General features: G+C 26.1%; 4 protein-coding genes across 4 annotated transcripts; 1 reads left to right on the top strand and 3 right to left on the bottom strand.

Moving 5' to 3' along the window:
* Positions 1–813: 813 nt before the first annotated feature.
* LOC122509641 lies at positions 814–7,696 on the bottom strand. Its single transcript, XM_043623841.1, has 3 exons — positions 7,368–7,696; positions 6,024–6,197; positions 814–5,451 (listed from the first exon to the last, which is right to left on the bottom strand). The coding sequence occupies exons 2-3, from the start codon at positions 6,160–6,162 to the stop codon at positions 1,028–1,030; spliced, it is 4,563 nt and encodes a 1,520-aa protein (XP_043479776.1). The 5' UTR covers positions 6,163–6,197; positions 7,368–7,696; the 3' UTR covers positions 814–1,027.
* A 151-nt stretch (positions 7,697–7,847) lies between these two features.
* LOC122509647 lies at positions 7,848–13,152 on the top strand. Its single transcript, XM_043623849.1, has 3 exons — positions 7,848–8,015; positions 10,085–10,273; positions 10,362–13,152. The coding sequence occupies exons 2-3, from the start codon at positions 10,105–10,107 to the stop codon at positions 12,902–12,904; spliced, it is 2,712 nt and encodes a 903-aa protein (XP_043479784.1). The 5' UTR covers positions 7,848–8,015; positions 10,085–10,104; the 3' UTR covers positions 12,905–13,152.
* Positions 13,119–18,595, bottom strand: LOC122509618 (zinc metalloproteinase/disintegrin-like). Its single transcript, XM_043623814.1, has 13 exons — positions 18,496–18,595; positions 18,138–18,340; positions 17,849–17,941; positions 17,584–17,749; positions 17,355–17,481; positions 17,051–17,180; positions 16,620–16,815; positions 16,407–16,524; positions 16,084–16,239; positions 15,784–15,919; positions 15,589–15,702; positions 15,230–15,433; positions 13,119–13,262 (listed from the first exon to the last, which is right to left on the bottom strand). The coding sequence occupies exons 1-13, from the start codon at positions 18,593–18,595 to the stop codon at positions 13,176–13,178; spliced, it is 1,830 nt and encodes a 609-aa protein (XP_043479749.1). The 3' UTR covers positions 13,119–13,175.
* A 987-nt stretch (positions 18,596–19,582) lies between these two features.
* Positions 19,583–23,561, bottom strand: LOC122509616 (zinc metalloproteinase/disintegrin-like). Its single transcript, XM_043623812.1, has 14 exons — positions 23,507–23,561; positions 23,291–23,390; positions 22,983–23,185; positions 22,732–22,824; positions 22,476–22,641; positions 22,246–22,372; positions 21,918–22,047; positions 21,526–21,721; positions 21,301–21,421; positions 21,044–21,208; positions 20,736–20,868; positions 20,549–20,650; positions 20,284–20,466; positions 19,583–20,001 (listed from the first exon to the last, which is right to left on the bottom strand). The coding sequence occupies exons 2-14, from the start codon at positions 23,388–23,390 to the stop codon at positions 19,915–19,917; spliced, it is 1,806 nt and encodes a 601-aa protein (XP_043479747.1). The 5' UTR covers positions 23,507–23,561; the 3' UTR covers positions 19,583–19,914.
* Between the last annotated feature and the right edge of the window lie 441 nt (positions 23,562–24,002).

Below are 24,002 nucleotides of genomic sequence, written 5' to 3'. Positions count from 1 at the left end.
ATTCAATTTTCTAGTTAAATAATTGTAGTCTCGTAGAATTTTCTAATTAAATATTGATTTTCATTTCATAAAAATGAATTTCAGTTAAAATTTTAGATTATAATTGAATATTGAAATGGATTTTTAGAAATAATTCGAATTTTCAAAAGGCTTTAAATATTAAAATATTGAAAAATTTGAACTTTTCATACTTTTTAATTAAGAATTCTGTAGAATTAATTTTTTTCAAAAAGTTTAATAAAATTTTTTTTTTAATTACTTGAAGTTTTTAATTTCTAATATATTTAATTTAAAGAATGTCAGAATAATCGAAATTTCGTAAAATTTAATTGTAAACAAAACAATTTGAAAATTATTGTCAGAGAACTTTTTCAAAAATTTAAAAAAAAAAATGAAAATTATTTATTTTCTTATTAATTTTTAACTTTTAATTAATTTTTGTTTTTTATCTTTGTTTTTTATTTCTATTTATTTCTATTTATTTTTATTAATTTTATTTTTATTAACTTTCAATTAAATTTTGTTGTATATTTTTATTTTTGTTTTACGTACCTACTATTTTTATTTTGCGTTAATTGTGTTTTAATTTTTATTTTCGTTTTTTTACTATTGCTTAATATTCTGATTTTTTTATCTTATTATTTCGATTGTTTTATTTTATTTTACGTTTTTTATACAATATTTCGTGTGTTTTATTTTATTTCACGTATTTTTTGTACAATATTTCGATTATATTTTATTTTCTATTATGAACCTTAAAAATAATTATAAAGATAATTAAAATATAATAAATAAATAAATAGAATTATAAAATTTAATATCAAATAATATATTCATCTTTTATTAACAAAAAAAATGAACAATAATTTAAGATAATTTATTGTATATAATACAACATTTACAATGACTTTTTTTCGTTTCCTTTTAGCGAACTTAAAACTTTATCGCTACATATTAACAAAATTATAGATAAAAATATAGAAATAATAATATCAATTCCTCATTATCTTTTGAGTATAACAAATAATCAAACACTTTTGTTTAGATAATATTTTTTAAAGTTCTCAATTAACTCAATTTTCGGTAAATTATTGTGTCCAACAATGAGGCAAAGTTTTTTGAATTTACCAACAGCTAAAATTCCAGATCCACTCAATAAAACCGAAACTTCCTCTAAACCAATATTCTTCTTCTCCAAAATTAAAAGACAATTCGATTTTTTTCCCTTCTCATCAAACCACAGTTTGTACAAACTCTCAAATGCTTCATTAATTCTCTCATTTGCTCCACTTATCATTTCTAACATTGATTTCAATTCGGTGACACTTTCAATATTTTTCATTCTCTCCGTCTTTTGTCCCTTCTCATCGAACAAGGAAATGTTCAATTTTTCGTAAAAGTAAAAAGATTGTAGGCCTGAACCTTTGAGGGTGGTCGATAAAATTTTTAGATTTACTCCATTTTTTTCCAGTAGCTGAAGACTTGGTGTTTTGTCACCTTTCCCGTCGAACCAAACTTGGTATAATTTTTTAAACATCTGAACGTCGAAATCGGTTATAATTTCGAATACAGCACTCAGAGGGATCTCTTTTTCTAAATTTTTGAAACATTCCTTATTTTCCGTTGCGAATATAAATTTATACAAACTCTCAAAAGTTTCGATAGCATTCAGTCCTTTTTTCTGGAGAAATTTTACAATCATGTTTAAACCGATTCCGGTTTCTTCCAATTCGACTAGACGTTCGCTCTTCTTGTTCAAATCGAACCAAACATTAAATAATTGTCGAAAAGTCCCGCTTGCTTTTGGACCCGTATTTTCTAGGATGGCAAAAATTGATTGTAAATTGATCCTTTCGGCTTGAAGAATTCTCAGGTTTCTCGATTTTCCACCAATTGGATCGAAGAATAAATCGTAGAATTCCTGAATTGTTTCCGCAGCAAATCGGCCTGATGCTTTAAAAACAGCGCTTATGGTTTTGACGCTTATTTCGTTTTCTTCAAATGAGGTTAGGTAGCGAGTTTTATCACCTGCCGCGTCAAACCAAAGACGATGGAGATTTTGAAAAGCTTCCACTGCATTTATTCCCGATTCGTTGAAAATTGTTACAATCTCCGATAATTTTATGGAATTATTTTCTAAAATCCGTAGGCAAGGTTTCATTTCGCCGTTATTGTCGAACCAGAAGGAATACAATTCGTTGAGGGTTTTTATTACTTCAGTCGCGGTTTCACAACCTTTCAAAACGTTCGCTACTTGTTTGTAGGTTATGTTCTCGTTTTGAAGAATTCCCAGAATTCCAAAATGGCTTTTCAAATTTTGAAGCAAGAATTCAAACAAGGTTTTGTATTCCAAACTAATTGGGTCGAAGATAATTCTTGAAAATGACTCAACTTGGAAGGAATCCGAAACTGAAGTGCAATTAGTAGTCGATTTGGAATTTATTTGCACTTTTTCGATTTTGTCAAGTTCTTTGGAAACAAATTTCTTGGTTTGATTTAATAACTCGGGATTCATTTCCTTGACAAGTTGACTGCTTCGATTTAATACAGTTTCGAGTTTTATTTCCCTGCCAACAAGTTTCTTCAGCGTTTCTTCGGTTTCGACTTCTTTCTTCACTTCTTGGTCAGAAATAACTTTCGATTCGATAATTCCCCGAGCTGGTTGATCGTCAACGACCAAATTTATCGTTTCTTTCTTAATTTCCTCTTCCGTCAAACTTCCACTTTCACGATCACTGAATTCCATTTTTATCTTCTCTTTCTTCACCGTCAGATTCACCTTTGGTTTCACTGTTTTCAGCAAATATTGAAACTTCTCGATCGAATTGACACCGGAGCCGGACAAAAATCGACAAATATGGGGCAAATTTTTACCATTCGCTAGAAGAATTTTCAAGGATGCGGTCCTCTCGCCTGTTCTCTCAAACCAAAGACCGAAGAGTTTGAGAAAAATTTTCTCCACCTCAATACCGGTTTTTGGGAGAATATCCAAAATCATCAGAGCGTTCACTTTCTCCTTCTCGAGTATTTTTAGATAACGAGTTTTCCTTCCACAACGCTCGAAGAAAAGATCGTACAACCTTCGAAAGGCGTCAGAAGCATTTTGTCCCGAATTCCTCAAGACGGCGCAAACTTTGCTCAGTGGGACGCCGATTTTTTCTAAATTCTTCAAACGAACCGTTTTCTCGCCCCCCTTGTCGAACCAACAATGATACAATTTTTTGTAATAGTTCCCTGATTTTTGTAAAATATTACTGAGGGTCGACAAACGAATTCCGTTCGTCTCCAAATTCTTCAAAGTCATCTTCTTTGAACTCTTGTCATCGAACCAAAAGGTGTAGAATTCTTTAATGTTTTCGCAACAATCGGCGCCTGTTCTGTCGAAGAATGTCACTATTCTTGATGGTTTCATTCCATGTGTCATCAAAGTTCGTAAATTCGTATTATTCGAGAATTGTTGGTATAGATCGTAAAGAGTTGTCGCGCCCCTAGAACCGGCGGCGCTCAACATTTTCGATAGACAATTCATCGAGAATCCGTTCATTTCGAAAAACTTAAAAACATCACTTTTTTCCCCTCTCGCGTCAATTGACAATTTGTACAAATCCAAAAAAACATTTTCCACTTCCCAAGGTTCCGATCCTTGGATAATAGTGAAGAAAGCGGGTATTTCGATCCCATTTTTCCGCATTGTTGCCAAACACTCCTTCCCCTTGCCTTTAATCAAAAAATCGACGAATTGACCGAATTCGGGCAAATCGGGTCGAAGGACCTGTTTCGCAAGATCGATTTCCTTCTGAAAGAAATTAGCAAAAATATTCTCCGATTTTTCATTGTTTCTCAGATCGAAGAGCAGTGTTTTTATCAGTTCGCGAGTCATTGGAGTGGATTCGTGCGACTTTAGAGAACGAAGTCCAATTTTACAAAGATCCTGACAATTGTAGAAGACTTTTGAATCAGAGATTTCGTTCGCGAGTTTTTTGTACAATTCCTCCGATGTGTGTTGATTTACGGCGAAGACGATTTTATCCAGGAATAAATTCTTGATTTGAATGGTAATTTTTTTCGAACATTGAGTTATGTTCAGAAGATCGAGCAATTTTTTCCTCGTCTCACCCTCTGAGAATTGATACAAATAGTTTTCTTTAACGAATTGTCGCAAAGTTCGGAATCTTTTTTCCTCGGCGTTAATTCTGGTAAATTTCGGTCTGTACTTTGCGTCCTCTCCTTTTGTTGTCAAACGATTGCCTAGAATCAATTCCTCAAGAAGGGACAAACTCACATTTGTGTAGACGACAAGAAATCCGTCGGGAAATTCGTGATTTCGATCACAATTTAACTCTTGAAGGAATGTCAAAAAATGGGAATTTACGGAAAATATTTCCCTCTGCTTGATGAATTCTTCGGGCGATAATTTACTGATATCGAACTCGAGTGCCTTGAGAAAGAAAAAATTGTCTATCCGAATATTTTGAGTCTCATTCCTCTCCTCGTATTTAATACTAAAAATCTTGTTCAAATATAAATTGTGAAGACAATACATCAGGAGATTAAAACTATACAAAGTTGACTGTAAAAATTCCTTCTCACAATCCTCCATTGTCAATTGTCTCATAACTTCGTTCCGTAATTTCAAAAAGTCTTCATTCCTCTCAAGAACTTCTTTACGAACCATATCGATCAATTCCTCAATACTCGGTTGATTGACAGCAAATATTAATCGATCAAAAAAAGCACTTCTCACCTCCTCCACCAAAAATCCATTTATCCCCATCTGCTCAACAATATCCCTTGTGAATTTCACCGCAACGTTCAAATACTCCCGAGTTTCCCTCTCATTCGAAAATTGATAAAATTCACCATCTCTCTTGAATAAATTAAACAAATCCTTCTGTGTCTTCGCATTCACGTGACAAAATTCAGGTTGTGGTTTATTGAAAAATTTTCCATTCACTATATCCAACGCTGAATTCGTGTAGATTATCAAATATTTCGGCGCATCTGTAACACAATCTGAATAACATATCAATTCAGCGGCAAATTCATTCAAATAATTCGAAAGTGTAAAATTTCCACTTATCGACGAGAAAAATGAATTGAAATTTAGACTTTTCGGTGAATAAAATGTGTCGACGTGTTGTACTTTTATGCAAAAATTATCACCCTCGAAGCATAGGACAATATTGTTAAATTGACCATTCACGGAATTGCGAAATATCACTGATTCTGATGATTTTTTAAAGGAATATTTCCTGTGCAAGCATAGAACGGATAATTCCAATTGATACATAAAAGATATTAATCGATTTGGACAGGTATTTTCGTATTTATATCGGCAAATTTCACAAAAATTCTCGAATCCTTCTGAACAGATTTTTTGTTCATATTTCCAATTTTCTTTCAAGTGATTCGTGATATTGTTTGATGTAGTGCTTGACGATCTTGCTAGACCTGAGAACATTAAAAATATTTTTCATTTAGTAAAGTAATTAAGCAAAGCAGATGAAGAAATAAAAATATTTTCTATATTTAGTAAAATAATTCAATAATGAAGGATAATAAATAAAAACATTATCTATTCAGTAAATTAATTAAATAATAATGTTAAATAATTAAAAATTGTTATATAAATTAAATAGTTAAATGTTAAATTAAATCTAATAGTTAAATGTTAAGTTAAATTAAATAGTTAAATGTTAAATTAAATTAAATAGTTAACTGTTAAATTAAATTAAATAGTTAAATGTTAAATAAATTAAATAGTTGAATGTTAAATTAAATTAAATTAGTTAAATGTTAAATAAATTAAATAGTTAAATGTTAAATTAAATTAAATAGTTAAATGTTAAATTAAATTAAATAGTTAAATGTTAAATAAATTAAATAGTTAAATGTTAAATTAAATTAAATCAAATAGTTAACTTAAATTAAATTAAATGGTTAAATGTTAAATAAATTAAATAGTTAAATGTTAAGTTAAATAATAAGCAAAAAAAATGAAGAGAAAGAAAACTAATACTTACATTTTTTTTTATTTTCGCAATCTACTGATTTATCATTTCCTTTTCGTTTATTTGTAGAATCAGAAAATATCACACATTCATTTTCGTGTGTTTTATTATTTAATACATGTTCAGAGGCATTTGTCCCAGGCCTTTCCATTATTATAAAACCAATTAAAAGTCAAGTGAATTAATCTGAAAATTTACAAGATAATAATTATTAAAAATTCTAAGTTTTAAATAAGAAAAAAAAATTGTCGAACTTTGTCCCGTCAACTTATGTAAATAAATTAATAAATAAATAATAATATTCTGCTTATTTTTGGGTTTTTATTTTTCTTCAAAATTGATAGATTTTAAAATCCATTCGTAGAAAATATGTTTATTTATATTTACAAAAAAAAAAAAAAGTTGCCGAATGAAAAAATTAATTTTTACAATTTTTGAAGCATTTTTTTTTTAACAAAATAGTTTTGTTAAAAATGCTAAAAATTATCAGTTATTTAATTTTTGTATAATATTATGTAAATTCACTTGTTTATTTTTCTAATTAATTTAAAATTATAATTTTTAAAAATAAAAAATATAAAAATTATAATTTGAAAATAGATTTAAATTTTTTAAATTTTTTAAATATCGTATTTTTTAGCGTTTTCAACTTAAAGACAATGTTTTTATTATAAAAAAAAATGCTTTAAAAAATTGTGAAAATTAATTTTTTTTGTAGATACAAAATCATATTTTCTCGAAAAATACGAATGGATTTTAAAATCTATGAATTTTTAATAAGAAAAATAAAAATACAAAAAAGATACAGAGAAGATTTTCAGACCATTGATTTCCTCTTTAACAAATTACTATTAATAAATATAATTTTATGGACGATTTACAGTTAAAAATGAAGTCGAACTCACCCCTTAAAAAATTTCTTTTGTAAAATTAATACTTTTAATGCAATTTTACAATTTTCTCTAAATTTACTATATACTTTGAGAGAAGATAATAATTTTGTCCTTTTATTTTCTACTTTCAGATTATAGTAAATTATTACAGAAAGTTATAAAATTTACGTATATTTAGTTAACAAAAGGTATTTGAAATGCGATAATTTAAAAAAAAACATTTATATTAAATGAATAAATATAAATTTCTATATTATATTCGCTGAAAAATGTAAAATTGAAGGTTACATAGCTTTGTCAACATGTCCAATCACTTTTGATCCTTATTTTGATTATAAAACTATCAAAATTCATAATTATATTCAATATTATTAGTTTTGTGAAAATCGATAAATATTTCAGAATTGCTGTAAACCAACTTTTATAAAAAAATGTTAAAAATAAGAAATACCATCTTTTTTACCTTTTTAAAAAAACAATGAAACTAAAACTTCCTTTTCCAAATTTCGTATAATATTTTGATTTTTCTCTTCTGTGTCAAAATCCTGTAGACGGAATTATGAGGCATTTGAACTTTTTACAGTATTAATTAATTAATAATTAATAAATCATTAACGTTTTGTCTCGTGTCTCGTGTCAATTAATAAGGACGATTGTCGATATTTTCTTTAAAATAAATTATTTACATTTTTTTATGACTTTTTACCTCTGTTGAACTCAAACTTTGGTTTTTAAAATTGTGTTTACAAATAAATGACTGTAAAATGAGTTGAAATGAGTGAAAAACTTTTTATTTCTCTCTCTTTTGTTTCTTAGAAATTATTAAAGGGGCTTTCATATCGGTGTTATATTTCTCTCTCTCTCTCTCTCTCTCTCTCTCTCTCTCTCTCTCTCTCTCTCTCGTACTGGATGTGGAACATTCGAAATGCGACAATATCAAGGTTGTAAAATTACCGTTTTGCTTTTGACTGTTTGACTGTTTGTTTGTCGTTTGCTTATGAAGCAAATATTTTATTATTAAAAAAACAAAATTGAGCTCTTTATTTATCTTACTAATAGCCAATTATGGAATTTTAGTATACATTTGTTGAATTGCCAAAAAGGCAAAAAGGTAATGGTATTTATGAGTTATAGCGAATAGTGATTAGAAAAAACAATGATAGAATAAGACCTAACCTCATTTGAGGGGCCGATATAGTAAAAATGGTTTAAAATAATGACGGGAGCAAAAGTAGAATATAAGTGAATTGAGAGCAAAAACAGTTTAAAATGATTGTGTAATTTCTAGTGATGTACGTCGATGAGACACTGTCCTTTCATAAAAGAAAAAAGATGAAAATATAACATTCAATTGTTTTCATTGTTTTTCTCATACAGATTTACAAGATTCTCGGCTTTTCAAGACAAAAGGCTCGTTCGAAGTACATCACTACTAATTTCTTGATAATAAATTATACGTTAATTATATTATTAAAAACTGTTTGCTTTTTTGTTTCTTAATTTTATAAATAATTTTTCTTTTTAAATGTTTATAAAATTTTAAAACTAATGTACTGAAAATCATTGAATTCTTGTAAAGTATTTATTAAAAAAATTTATTATTTTATTAAAAAATTTTTAAATAATTGAAAAATTCAATTATTTTTAAATTTTTAAATAAATACTTTAACAAGAATTTTATCAACATTTTTTTTTCAATAATTGAATTCTTTCGAAAAAATGTAATTAAAATTGTATTCATTGTATTTGAAAATAATTTTTAATTCTTGGCATGATTTTTATCAAAATTCTTTAAAATAATTGAATTGTTTTGAAGAATTTATTTTACAATATTCTTGAAAATACTTAATTAAGTTTTTTTTAAAAATAATTTTTATTGAAATTGTTGAAAATAATTGAATTTGTAAGAAGAATTTCTTTTAAGTTTACAAAATAATCATAGTGTTTGTTATTAATTGTAATTAACGGATTTTCCTATTAAATTATATTAAAATTATTTATAGAAATTTAATTTCTTTTAAACAATTTTATTACAGAGATTTTGTAAATAATTAGGTTGGTTTTTTTTTAAGAATTTCATTAAATTTCGTAAAAAAAAATTTTTGAAAATAATTTTAATTAAAAATTTTTAAAATAATTAAAATTTACAAAGAATTTTATTAAAACCTTTGAGAAATTTTATTAAAATTTACACAAATAATTATTGTATTCTTTCAAAGAAATTTTATTAAAATTGTAATTAAAACTAATTGAATGTATCCGAAACATTTTATTATTTATTAAAATAATTCAATTCCTTTGTAGAATTTTATTATATATGAAAATATTTTAATATTCTTGCGAAAAATTTTCTTATTTATGAAAATAATTAAATTCTTGCTTGAGAATTTTACAATTCATAAAAATAATTAAATTTTTACTGAATTTTTGAAGGAATTTTATTAAAAATTTTGAAAATAATGATTTTTTTAAAAAAGAATTTTATCTTAAAATTGTTTAAAATAATTGAATTTATATTTAAATTTCTTGAAAATCGAATTATTAATTAATATTTTTGAAAATAATTGTATTCTTTCGAGAAATTTTATTAAAATTGTATTAAAAATAATTGAATTCATTCGAAACATTTTATTATTTATCAAAATTAAAATAATTTAATTCCTTTGTTTTTTATTATAATTATGAAAATATTTTAATATTCTTGCGAAGAATTTTTCTTATTTATAAAAATAATTAAATTCTTGCTTGAGGATTTTACAATTCATAAAAATAATTGAATTGTTTAAAAGAATTTTTTCTAAATTTTTGAAAATAATTGAATTTTTTTAAGAAATTTTATTAAAAATTTTGAAAAGAATTTTTTTAAAAAAATTTTATCAAAAAATTTTGAAAATAATTGAATTTATATTAAAATTCTTGAAAATAATTGAGTTTAATTAATATTTTTGAAAATAATTGTATTCTTTCGAGAAATTTTATTGAAAATAATTTAATTACTCCAAAAAAATAATATTTTTTATGAGAATAATGAAATTCTTGTGAAAAATTTTATTAAAATTTTTGAATAATATAATAAAGAAGAATAGTTAATATTTTGTATTTAAAAAGTGAATTGTTAAAATTTTGAATCTGTAATCATTCAAAAATAATAATTAAAATAACGTAGCTATTATTTTACAGAATATCAGAATTTCGTAATAATGAATAAGAAGCCACTCTATCCATCTAGTGAGGAAGAGGACTATTTCGACGCTTCGGAAAATGCCCTAAATAACAGATTACAAAAAAATAAAGTCGTAATTCTAAAACCGAGGATTGAACGAAAATTACTAGAAGAATTACCATTTGATAATCAAAACAAAAAAGAATGTACGTATAAGGAAACATTTTTTTGTTTTACCAAGTTCGTTAATACATTTTTTGCCTTTTTCGATTTTACTCAATTTTTCTGTTCTAGGCGAGAATATTTCGATGGTAAAAACGAACTCAAATGATATTTTCGAAAAGAATTGCAAATTCAAACAAAAGTCCACAGTAAAAGTTGATGAAAAATCACAATCGTTACCTACTGATGAATGTAAATTTCAAGATGAGGTCAATTTCGCAAAAAGTATCATTTCAGATGCAAATGCGTCCGAACGGAGCCAATTTCTCCAATTTTTAATCAATGGCAATGGAAAATTATATTTGGCCACTTTGAGAAGAAACAAAATCGATTTCTCCCTCATTTCTTCTATTATTAATAAAACAAATCCACAGGAGGTGGAAAAAGTTTTTCTCTATTTGTACAAAGTTTTATTCGACACTCATGGAAACAAAACGGAAAAATTGAAGATTTTCGAAAAACACGGATTTTGTGTTAAAAAACTATCGAAAATACTCGCCGGTTCAGGATCGAAGTTTCCAACCACTTTTCTCGCTCTCTCAACACTTTGGTTCGATAATTACGATAGTTCAACAAATTGTCTAAGAATTCTTGAAAAAGAGGGAATTTCCTCATCGCAAATATCGAATTTATTCGAAAAAACGGGAGAATCTTGTATTTATAGATTTCAACAATTCTATAAATTTTTATTCACCGAGAGCGGAGAGAAGAAACAAACATTGAAGAATTTAGAGGCAAACGGAATTAATTTGTCATTAATATGTGACGTTTTGTATGAATCAACGGAAAAATTTCCAATTTTGTACTTTTCTTGGTTTGATAAAAACAACGAGAAATTGCAACGTTTGCAAAATCTGGAAAAATTGGGAATTACTCTACTTCAAGTGTGCAGAGTTCTGAGATATTCGGGTCAAGATGCGAATGACGCTTTCGGAAAATTGTACTTTATTTTCTTCGAATATGAAGGGACGGAAACATTTTATTTACAAACGTTGAAAAAAGATAAAGTGAAACCGGAAAATATAGTGAATATTTTGGAGGAAACGGGCACTCAAGTTGATGATATTTTTCTCCACTTACACGCCCTTTGGTTTTATAATAATGGCGAAAAAACTCGTTGCCTAAAAATTCTCAATTCAAGGGGAATAAATTTATCCGAAATTTGCGAACGTTTGCGAGGCGAAGGCATTAACGCCGTAGAGGAGTTTAAAAAATTCACAAATTCATCGAAAATAAATAAAGATGTAAAAATTAAAAACGCTCAAACGGAGCGATTGATGCCAATTCGAAAATTAATAACATCCCATCGAAAGGAAAACGAATACGCCGAAACTGTATTTAAAAATACAAACAGTTTGGAATTTCAAGAATTTTTTACTTTTCTCCGGGAAAATAATAAATATTTTGAAATTCTCTCCAGGAATCGAATAAATTCGAAGTATTTCAAAATTTTCAGAGGCTGTAAATCAGCGTACGAAGCGATACGAACATTCAACGAATTGTACAATTCGTGGTTTAAGGAAAATGGTCAATTGAAGGCGTGGTTGAAAAATTTACGTCGAAAGAACGTGAAATTAAATGATCTCTTAGTGATTCTCTTTGGATCAGGAGACAAAGCAGCGGTAGCATTTCGAAAATTATATTATCTCTTCTTTGACGCGAAAGGAAATAAAACTCGCCACCTGACATCATTCGAGGAAAATGGAATCACTATTCCACGGATTAAAACAATTTTCCAAAAAACAGGGGCCAATGCCCCGGAAATAATAAAAGAATTCCATGATTTTTGCTTCAACTTCGATGGTGAAAACAAAAGATACTTGAATAACCTAAAAAAAGAGAATATCACCTTAATCGCTATGATCGAAATTCTAGAACCTGCTGGTTGCGAAATAAAACAAGTCTTCCTTGAATTATATCGTCTTTGGTTTGATTTTCAAGATAAGAAAACCGAGAGTCTCGAGAAATTGGAGAGTAACGGAATTTCTTTAAAAACAATAACGAATATTTTGATCAAAGAGGGAAAAAATGCTCCCGCAAGTTTCAAAAATCTGGTAAAACTTGTACTGAACAACGAAGGAGAACTACAAGATTACATAGCAAATCTTGAATCAGAACTCGAATTAACAGCAATAATTAAATTTGCATCCGAATTCGATGTTTTGTATTTCAAAAAATTGTACAATTTCTGGTTCGATTCGAGAGGTGAAAAAACTGATTGTCTTCGAGCATTTGAAAAAAATGGAGTCTCATTGAAATGTTTGGTGAATCTTTTAACGGGAACGGAAACAAAGGTTTGTGTGATTTTTACAAAATTGTATTGTGAATTATTCGATGAACGTGGCAAGAAAACGGAGTGTTTGAAAAATATTGAAAAAGTCATGGAATTAAAATCAATGTTGGAAATTATTTGTGGAGCAAATACAAAAGTTTACGAAACTTTTGGAAATTTATACAAACTCTGGTTTGATAACGAAGGAAAAAAGACTGATTGGCTTATAATGGTGGAAAAGAAGAATTTTAATTTGAAGATCCTATCGAGCTTATTAAATGAATCAGGAGAAAAAGCTGCTGAATGCTTTGAAGAATTTTTCAATAAATTAGTCCACGCGTAATTGAGGACCAAATACTCGAAGATTTTTTAAAAAAAGTAAGAGTTTGAAAATTTTATTAATAACATAAATTATTGTTTTTATTTTATATTTTTATATTCTCTTTATGTATTTTTACTTATACTCTCATAACTTTTATATTCTAATTACAAAAAAAAATCTTTATTTTTTTATATCCCTTCTTAGAGCAGGTTTTGAGAAGTGAAACACTATTTTCTTGTAAAATAAATACACAATTTTATTTACATGTATAGTACATTATTAATTTTAATATTTAATGAAGGCTTTTAAATAGTTCCTTATAGTAATTGAAATGGTCGTCATTAACCTCCTGTTCTTTACACTTTCCATTGATGCAAAGCTGGAATAAAAAATTTACTCTTTATAAAAAAAAATTATATTGTAATTATAAATTCAAATTTTCAAAAACTTGAATTGTGAACCCTTTTCAAAACTCAATTATTTCTAAAAATTCACTCAATAATACTTTTAATATCCTATTCAATTCTAATTTAAAATTTTAAGTGAAATAATTCATTTTTTAATCAATTTTTATTAGAAATTTCTACGAGAATTCAATTATTTAAATACAAAACTAAATAATTTAATAAATAATTGAATATTTCTTAAAATTGAATTTTTATGAAGTATTTTATCAAAAAATTCTTAAAATAATTGAATTTTTATGAAGAATTTTGTGAAAGTTTTTAAAAATAATTGAATTTTTATGAAGTATTTTATAAATTTTTTTAAAAATAATTGAATTTTTATAAAGAATTTTATCAAAGTTTTTAAAAATAATTCAATTCTTTCGGCGAATTTAAAAAAAAAGTTTCAGAATAAATTCAAATTTTTTATCATTTTATTTAAAATTGTTTTAAAAAATAATTGAAATTCTGCGATAAGTTTTGTTATTTATGAAAATAATTGAATTCTTGCAACGAATTTTATTAAAAAAAATTTTCAAAGAATTGAATTCCTGTGAAGAATTTTATTTGTAAAACTAATTGAATTCCGGAGAAAAATATTATTATTTATGAAAATAATTAATTTCTTCTGAATAATTTTATTCAAATTTTTTTAATTATAATTGAATTTCTGAAAATATTTTTTTAATTTTTCAGAAATAATTAAATTGCATCGAGAAATGTCATTAAAAAAATTGAAAATAATTGAATTCTGACGAAGAATTTTATTACAAATTTTTTTTAAATAATTGAATTTCTGTAAAAAATTTAATTTTTAAAAAGAATTGAATTCTTGGCAAAAATTTTTTAAATAATAGAATTGCTTCGAAGAATTTTACTTTTTACGAAAATAATTGAATTGGTTCGAAAATAATTGTATTCTATTAAATCAATTTTATTATAATTTTTCAAATTTATAAAGCATTTTATCAGAACTTTTTTAAATAATTGAATTCTCGAGAAAAAAGATATTATTTATGAAAATAATAATAAATTGAATTCTTGCGAAGAATTTTATTCAAATTTTTATAAATAATTGAATTCCCATAAAAAAGTGTATTATTTACGAAAATAATTGAATTCATAAGAATAGAATTCTATTGAAAATAATTGAATTGTATAGGAAAATTTAATTAAAATTGCAATTTTATTAACTAAATTTTGTAAAGAATTTTGTCAACATTTTTTTAAATAACAGAATTTTTATAAGAATTTTACTTAAATTTTTCGAAATAATTGAATTTATCAGAACTATTTTTTCAATTCTCTGAATATATTTGAATTCGTTCGAGAAACTTTATTAAAAAATAAGAAATAATTGAATTGGTGCGAAGAAATTTATAAGCAATTGGTAAACAATTGAATTTCTGCGAAATTTTTATTAAAATTTTGTTTAAATAATTGAATTCTTTGGGAAAATTTTATTAAAATAGTAAATATTAATAAATAATTGAAATGACGAAAATTTTTTAAAAGTAATTGAAATTTTGCCAAGAATTTTATAAATAATTGAATAATTGAAAATAATTGAATTTTGAAGAAGAATTTTATTATTTTATATTTATAAAGATGATTGAAATTTTGACGAGAATTTTTAAAAAAATTTTGAACATAATTAAATTTATGCAAAGAAGTTTATTATCACTTTTGATAATTTTCTTATAAATTCTAAGAATTTAATTTTTTCCAGTATTTTTAATACAAATAGGGATTTTTATTCAAAATACTGGAAAAAATTTAATTTTCCTGATTTCCCTAACCAACTCTAATTTCCTTGACTTTTTCCTAAATTTCCTGACCTTTGGTAATACCCAAAAGAAAATGTTCCGAAAAGGAAACATTTACTAAATTAAAATTTTACCTTTATATTATTTTTTGATGCTAGTTTTAAATTGGTCGGTTGCTGTACAACGACAGGTGTCTTTGTCGTTGTTGACACTCTTGTAGGGATTGGATTTTTTGCATGGACAGTCGCCTTTAAATTATATGGCTTCTTTGGCACTGGTTGAATATTTTGTTTTTTTGAGTATCTTTGAATATCTACACACTCTCCTGATAAGCAATACTGAAAAAAATTTTAACTCATTAGTTAATAAATATAAACACGGGTTTTTTGATTTTTTGAAAAAAAACAAGACAGAAAGATTAGCAACTTCTAGAAGACTAATTGTAGATGAAAATATAACCTCAAAATTATGCTAAAATAGAGAAAAATTTTACCTTTCCATTGCCACAAAAAGTTCCTTCCGCTGGTGGATTACTAAATGACTTATAGTATTCAGATCCATCACTTGCGGCTGCGACACACCAAAGATCCAAACACGTTGTTGGCTCCTAGAAGACATTATAAAAGTAACGTTAAACTCCATTGATAAGTCAAGTATTATGTGTTAAAACAGTGTTAAAGAAACTTACATGGTAGCATTTTACTAAACCAAGATTTTTGCATTGTTGATCTAAAGACATTAATTGACCAGGTAATATTCTAGGTAGCGGTCTGTTGTTTCTATATTCAGCAGGATTATTTTGAACGCATTTTGCATACTCTTTTCTGAAGGGAAAAATAATTTATGATCATGGACTTCATTCGGAGTATAAAAGTAAAATCCAGTGTTAATAAATGCAAATTCATAATAGGACTTTTATTATCAGAAGTTGCACTATGTTCTTAAAATTATATCCACTAAAAAACTGTTTGCTTTATTTTAAACTTACCTCAAAGTATTTTTAATATACTCTTTCGAACAAGGAGAGAAGAAAATCTTGTTTTTGGTTTTATAATTATAACTCATTATATAACCTTCCTTTTGACTACAATACTTAGCATTATATGTGTCTGACTTTAATTCCTCATCATGAGGTGCACCAAGGCTAAAACATTTTTATTTTCAATTTTTTTTTTTTGTAGACTGGGAATTTCAAGAAAACTTTTTTTTTAAGTTTATAACATTAATTAGAGGGAAGGAATTTATCATTCGGTAGTAATTATATTAAAGATAAAAGAAGTTAACATTAACTTAATAATGAGAGATCCTTACATATGACCTAATTCGTGAGCAGTAGCATCTATTCCTCCGTAACCACTTCTATCTTCAACTATTCCGCAAGATTGAAAATTCTCCCTATTCTCACATATTTTACCAAAAAAAGCATAACCTTTAAAGAAACAATTAATATTTTTGAAATTTAAACTTTTGTATCTGCTATAAGTTATATTATTTTATCATCCAATGTTCGAGTTCTAAACATACCTATTATACTAGAACGTCCTGTTCTATCCCCCACCATATCTCTTCCAGTTAACAACATAGAAATATCATAATTTTTTTCGCCTTGAATAAATTTATCTTTTTGCAAAAACTCTCTAAATGCTTCTAACAATGCGTTTGTATTTATTTTTTCTTCTCGATGATTGCCAATAGCGATACTTAAAAATGGCAATGTTTCCTTTAGAATAATAAAAACACTTGATTAGAAATTACTCTAAATATAATCTATTTATAAAAAGGTTTCTTTTTTTGAAATTTGAAACAAGAAAAATCTTACAATCTTTCGAGCTCGCTACTCGCTTTCGAGTCAATTGATATAAAAATTCAAATTTATTTTTCATTTATAGATTTTAAAAAAGAATAATTATACATAATTTGTATTCTTGAATTAAAAATAAAAGCAGTATATATACCTTAATTAATACAATTCCAGCAATATTAAGACGAATCTTTGGTTCTTCAAATTCTCTAAATCTTAAATCAACTCCATTCCAAAAGCTCAATGTGTATTCTACTGCACGTATCAAGTTAAATTCTAATTTTCTGCAATACAAATAAATTAAAGCATCAGACTTTTGTCTGACTGCTATTTTATAAAATTTTCAATTTTTTAATTAACGTACTAAGAAATCCAAATATGCAAACAAACAAAATTATGAAGCAATAGATATTTAAAAAAAATTTAAGATAGGGAACATTATCTAATTAAACTCTCACCTGAAAAGTACGTCGTCAATGAAAACCAAAATTTCTGGATACACTATGTCCGGTAACTCTGCGTCAGGACTTCGAGATACTCTATGAATATTTGAAAATCTATTGTCCATTTTAGGTGTTGCAACTTCTAAAAAAATATTTATCATTTTCTCCTTTCTCGTTTATTGTTAGGAATGAAAAAAATACATTTTTTAGTTTATTCTCTATGTCATGTAACGAAAGTACTTACGAAAAGCATTGTTGAAAGTTTGTTTATAAATTATATGTTCAGTAGTATCAATAAAACCATCGGCTACACTTTCAAATGATGAAGTATTGCTTTTCAACAGATCACGACGTTGTCGAAATTTCTTAGGCAGTGGACGGATTACCATGTTTTTATTAATAATTCCATTCTTAAAAGACAAAAAATTTATTTTTTATTGTGAATACCAAAGGAAAATTAAAAAAGTAAAAGAATATGAAACATTAGGTACAGTGTAGAAATTACTCACAAATTCGGATTTGCCATATTTATTAACACTGTGTGTAACGGATGAATAAGTTGTAGGATCTTGATAAAAATTTATAAAGATGTTGTTCATAACCTAAAATCATATTGGAATTGTAAATAATTCCCAATTATTAAATATGACGATATTATTCCACTACATTATTTTAATTATGCTAATGTAGTGAATAGCTCGACACTTTTATTTGCTAAATGCTATATATAATATAAAACGTAACTCGCCGTTTAATAGCTCTAGGGTGTAACAGTATAGCTTTAAATACGATACTTACATTCGGTATTTCTTGAAAATAAACGTTTCTTTGATAACCTCTTTGGGCTGTAAAAACCTTCGTCCCCGTTCCTGCAAGTAAACCTTCTGTAGGTTGCAAGTAAAGTTCACGCTCTACACCATTTATTTTTGTATGAAGTGTTAATTCATTGATACTTGGTTTATGGAGCATATGTCGAACAGGCACCACCTCGTAATCACTTACTAGAAAATCAAATTTAAAAATTTAAATTCGATATGCTAAAATTGATATTATTTTTATAGAACTTAGAGGAAAATCTAATAATAGGTTATTTATTCTACCTAATAGAAATAATAATTTCTATTATAGATAAAACTTATTTATTTGAATTAATTACCATCATCTATTGAAATATCATCCTCGACATTATTAACAACCGTAAATGATTGCGTGAACGGCACTATAAAAGTGCATAACAAGAATACGAAGTGATACATCTATAATGGAACAATTTTTAATTAATAAATAAATATTTATTAAATACCTAATTTACTTAAAAATAGTTTATTAAAAATTAAAATACTTTTATTGTAAACGCTATAGCAAAATTAAAGAAAAAGTTAATTAACTTACCCTTCAAAAGCAGTATTAAAGTTTACAGTTAGTGAAGAATTCAAGGGAAGGTGTATTTTTAAAAAAAATATGTGTTTGTATTTATACTCGTAAAAATATTATTTATTAAAATTTTATGCAGAAAAGAGTATGTGCTTAATTAAATATTTGTTATACTTATGAAGCTATATGGTAAATATTACATATTATAGATGCATGAATGTTTCTAAGTAAATCGTTCATTCCACTGTTATTATACCATGTTAACATTGTGTAAAACATTAACATTGTGTAAAAAAGTTTGACGGCATGAAAATAATATTTGTCTTTTTGCAAGTTTATTTTACTGTAAAATTATAATAAAAAATATCGACACGTGATAAATTACATATGAAATATTAAAGATTTTCCAGTTATATCTTTGTTAAAGACGTCAATGAATGACAATCATATGTTTTTAGAGTAAACAGAATATTAATCATTTACAGTAAATTCACGTTACGTAATACAAAATTGTTGAGTGAAGCTGTTAAACATTCTTCAAATATTTGACTGAACTGTCTTTATAACGAAATGACAATTGTCATTATTTTTTATCAGAATATTATACTTATTCACATATATTTTTAAATTACTTAAAATTTAAATAAAAGAATATTCACTATAACCGTCGGAAATATTGTCGGTTCGAAAGCTAATAAAATTCTACGATAAGACTCTTCGCAGCCCTCGGAAGACGAACTTTGTTTTAAAAATTTTAAATATAATACTATCACTTTACAAGACTCTAAAAAAGGATGCTACCCGAAGGTTATAGGATGCTGAATTTTATAAAAAGAAATAAATTGCATTTTAAATGTATATAGAAATGTTCTTTATTTTTTAAAATGTTTATACATAAAACATTTCAACTTAAGTCTATGAAGAATTTAATAAATAATCGAAGATAATTTACAATTTGCACTCAATATTCTTCACATTGGCAGGCAGTTATTAGTCTTTAAATTTCAACAAAAGCATTATGACTGTATTCGTATTATACATTAATTAAGACTTATAACATTAAAGAATGATAATAGTAATAAATAATAACCATTTGTCATATTTTCTGGTCATTTAATTTTTAATTCTCTGAATTGAGTAACTCGTTCAAAGCACACAAACAAAATAATTTGTTTATGATAGTATATTATTAATTCTAATATTAGTTTAATCTTTTAAATAGTTCACCGTAGTAGATGAAATAGTCGTCACTAACATTGCTTTCTTTACAATTACCATTTAAGCAAAGCTGAAAATAAAAATTCATGTTTTTACTTTTTATCACAAAATACAATAGTTTCGAATAATGTAAAAAATAGATTTAATCTGACGCACAACTATTTAAGATAATAACTATTTTAAGAGTATAAGAAAAGAATTTTAAACTACATAATGATTCTTTGGTGAATGTTATCAAAATATACAAAAGGTGTTTTCTGTATAAATTGAACATCCCGCAAACAATCGATGTTAGTAGATTTTGAAAAAAATATCTAGCAAAACGAAAGTATTTGTTGAATTAAAAATTTACCATTATTTTATTCTTTTGTGTAGCAGAATTTGTAGGTTGTTCGAAAAGGATAGGATTTTCTGTAGTGGTTGTTACTTTCGTAGTGATTGGATTTTTTGGAGCAACAGACTTTTTAGTTACTGGTTGAGGATTTTGTTTTTCTGAATATCTTTTAATATCTACACACTCTCCTGATAAGCAATACTAAAATATAAAATTATAATTCATTAGTTAATGAATAAACATATTTTATGAAAAATAAAGGTAGAAATAAGGAAATTTTTACCCTTCCATTACCACACGGAGATCCTTCCGCTGGTGGGTCTTTAAATGTGTAGGGTTCCTTTCCTGCCTCGACACACCAGAGTGTTAAACATGTTGTTTTCTCCTATAAGCCAATAGTAATAATGATAACATTAAACTGCATTAACAAGACAAGTATTATAGATGATGACAATGTTGGAGAAACTTACATGGCTGTGCGTTAAACCAAGATTTTTGCATTGTTCATCTAAAGACATTAATTGACCAGGTAATATTCTAGGTAGTGGTTTGTTCTTTTTATTTTCTGCAGGATTATTTCGAACGCATTTTGCATAATTTTTTCTGATAGAAAAATAATAAATTAATATTTTTGAACTTAATATTACTAACACAAAAGCAAAACCAGTTACAATTCATAGAGAACAAGTCCAGAGTGCACGCAGTCTTGCATAGGATGTTTATTCAGGTTTTTAAAATTACGTCCACTAAATTGTTGTCTACTTTTAATTCAATTTACCTTAAAGTATCTTTAATATGCTCTTTCGAACATGAAGAGAAGAAAATCTTGTTTTTGGTTTGACGATTATAACTCATTATATATCCTTCCTTTTCAGGACAGCGCTTACTATTATACAGTCTTTCCTCTAATGTGAATACTTCCTCATCATGAGGTGCTCCAAGGCTGAAAATTTTTTATTTTTGATTAAGTCTCTGAAAAATGAAAAAACGAGTTTATACATTTATAATACAAAATTAATAATTGCTGATCCTTACATATGACCTAATTCATGAGCAACAGTATTTATCCCTCCGTAACCATTCCTATCTTCAGCTAATCCGAAAGATTTATAATTATTTACCTTACTCTTACATACACCACTAACCATTCCATAACCTATTAAAAAATACCCACTTTAAAAATTTATACTTCCGTATTATATGTTAAATAACATTATTGTTTTATAATGTGCTTAATACGCATATAGATTCTAAACTTACCCAACACACCAGAATTTCCATTCTTATCGTGGATCATATCTCTTCCAGTTACTAACATAGATATATCATAATTGTTTTCATCGTGAATAAATTTATTTTTACCTAAAAAATTACTAAAATTGTTAGCCAATGAATATGTTTTTATTTGTTCATCTTCCATATTGATCATTGCAGCAGTTAAAAATGGCAAGGGTTCCTGTATAAGAATAAAAACTTTTTTTTTAAATTATTGCATACATTTCATTATTTAAAAAATAAATTTTTTTAAGTTGAAACAATAAAATTGCCACAGCCTTTCTTGTTTTTGATATAGATATAAAAAATTTATTTTTACTTTGAATCATATTACGACAATGTTTAGATTTTTTTTTTATAAATTAGAAACAACTTACCTTAATTAATACAATTCCAGCAATATTAAGACGAATCTTTGGTTCTTCAAATTCTCTAAATCTTAAATCAACTCCATTCCAAAAGCTCAATGTGTATTCTACTGCACGTATCACGTTAAATTCTAATTTTCTGTAATACAAATAAATTAAAGCATCTGTCTTTACATAAGTAACATTAGACTTTTGTCTGATTGCTTAAAATTTATAAAATTTTCAATTTTTTGATTTACGTACTAAGAAATCCAAATATGCAAACAAACAAAATTATGAAGCAATAGATATTTAAAAAAAATTTAAGATAGTGAACATTATCTAATTAAACTCTCACCTGAAAAGTACGTCGTCAATGAAAACTAAAATTTCTGGATACACTATGTCCGGTAACTCTGCGTCAGGACTTCGAGATACTCTATGAATATTTGAAAATCTATTGTCCATTTTAGGTGTTGCAACTTCTAAAAAAATATTTATCATTTTCTCCTTTCTCGTTTATTGTTTAGGAATGAAAAAAATGCATTTTTTAGTTTATTCCCTATGTCATGTAACGAAAGTACTTACGAGAAGCATTGTTGAAAGTTTGTTTATAAATTATATGTTCAGTAGTATCAATAAAACCATCGGCTACACTTTCAAATGATGAAGTATTCTTTTTTAATAGATCACGACGTTGTCGAAAATTCCAAGCCAGTGGACGTATTACCATGTTTTCATTAATAATTCCATTCTTTACAGATTAAAAAATTCTGTTTTATTATGAACCTTCAGAAGTAATTTAAAATCTTCTGGAACATTGGATACAGAAAAAAATACTTACAAATTCAGATTTTCCATATTCATTAACACTGTGTGTAATAGAAGAATAGGTGTTTGGATCTTGATAAAAGTTTAAATAGATGTTGTTCATAATCTAAAATCATATTGTAATCGAAAATAATGAAAATATTTAAAAACTGACATTGGTGTAAAAAATATATTTTCTCCCAATATTAATTCTTTAAAGATACATTTCTACGTATAAAACTATTTAAAAGCTCTAGTGTGTATACCTTTGAGGATGAAACTTACATTCGGTATTTTTTTAAAATAAACATTATTTTGATAATCTCTTTGGGCTGTAAAAACCTTCGTCTCCGTTCCTGCTAGTAAACCTTCTGTAGGTTGCAAATAAATTTCATGCTCTACACCATTTACTTTTGTTTGAAGTGTTAATTCATTGATACTTCGTTTATGGAGCATATGTCGAACAGGCACCACCTCATAATCCCTTACTAGAAAATCAAATTTGAAATTATAAATTTGGTGCTAAGTTCATCAATATTATTTTTATAGAACTTAGAAGCAAACAAAAAAACTTATTTATTTAAATTAATTACCATCATCGATTGAAAAATCATCCTCGACATTATTAACAACCGTAAATGATTGCGTGAGCGGCACCATAAAAGTGCATAAAAGGAACACGAAGTGATGCATCTATAATGGAACAATTTTTAATTAATAAATGAAATATTTTACTTAAGAATAGTTTATTAAAAATTAAAATACTTTTATTGTAAACGCTATGTCAGAATTAAAGAAAATTTTATTACATCTTTCTCTTCAAAAGCTTTATTGAAGTATACAGTTAGCGAAGAATTTAAGCGAAAATAGATTTTTAAAAAAGGTGGTTTGTATTTATACTCGTAAAATTATTATTTATCACAATTTTATACAGAAAAAAGTATGTGCGTAATTAAATATTTGTTATATTTATGATAATTCTATGTTAAATATTATAGATACATTAATGTTTCTCATTAAAATGATAATTCCACTAAAAAAAATGTTAACAACACATTGGGTACAAAAAGATTGACGGCATTAAACTAATATTTGTTTTATATGAAGTAGAATTTATCACTTGGTCGAAAATTATATATGTGAGAAAAAATCATTCGATTTTTTATTCATCATCAATCATTTTTTATTTGACTCGGAAAGAATGATTTTTTCTCACATAATATAATATTTATATATAATATATATAATATAATAATATAATATTTTTCTCCGTGTACATATTATTACAGATTTTTCTAGTTATAG

Source organism: Leptopilina heterotoma, unplaced genomic scaffold, assembly GCF_015476425.1.
Source record: "Leptopilina heterotoma isolate Lh14 unplaced genomic scaffold, ASM1547642v1 Lhet_61, whole genome shotgun sequence".
NCBI classification, from domain to species: Eukaryota; Metazoa; Arthropoda; class Insecta; order Hymenoptera; family Figitidae; genus Leptopilina; species Leptopilina heterotoma.
The sequence above is the reverse complement of the archived record's forward strand: the minus strand, read 5'-3'. Positions and strand labels throughout refer to the sequence as shown.

Excerpts from the sequence above, each read along its gene's own strand:
- LOC122509641 (XM_043623841.1), bottom strand. The coding sequence starts at position 6,162 with ATGGAAAGGCCTGGGACAAATGCCTCTGAACATGTATTAAATAATAAA. Across the intron at positions 5,452-6,023 it reads TTGCGAAAATAAAAAAAAAT|GTCTAGCAAGATCGTCAAGC; the intron begins GTAAGTATTAGT and ends TAATGTTCTCAG.
- LOC122509647 (XM_043623849.1), top strand. The coding sequence starts at position 10,105 with ATGAATAAGAAGCCACTCTATCCATCTAGTGAGGAAGAGGACTATTTC. Across the intron at positions 10,274-10,361 it reads TAATCAAAACAAAAAAGAAT|GCGAGAATATTTCGATGGTA; the intron begins GTACGTATAAGG and ends TTTCTGTTCTAG.
- LOC122509618 (XM_043623814.1), bottom strand. The coding sequence starts at position 18,595 with ATGTATCACTTCGTATTCTTGTTATGCACTTTTATAGTGCCGTTCACG. Across the intron at positions 16,525-16,619 it reads AGGACGTTCTAGTATAATAG|GTTATGCTTTTTTTGGTAAA; the intron begins GTATGTTTAGAA and ends GTTTCTTTAAAG. Across the intron at positions 13,263-15,229 it reads CATCAAAAAATAATATAAAG|CTTTGCATCAATGGAAAGTG; the intron begins GTAAAATTTTAA and ends TTTTTATTCCAG.
- LOC122509616 (XM_043623812.1), bottom strand. The coding sequence starts at position 23,390 with ATGCATCACTTCGTGTTCCTTTTATGCACTTTTATGGTGCCGCTCACG. Across the intron at positions 22,048-22,245 it reads ATTGACGACGTACTTTTCAG|AAAATTAGAATTTAACGTGA; the intron begins GTGAGAGTTTAA and ends TTTGTATTACAG. Across the intron at positions 20,002-20,283 it reads CACAAAAGAATAAAATAATG|CTTTGCTTAAATGGTAATTG; the intron begins GTAAATTTTTAA and ends TTTTATTTTCAG.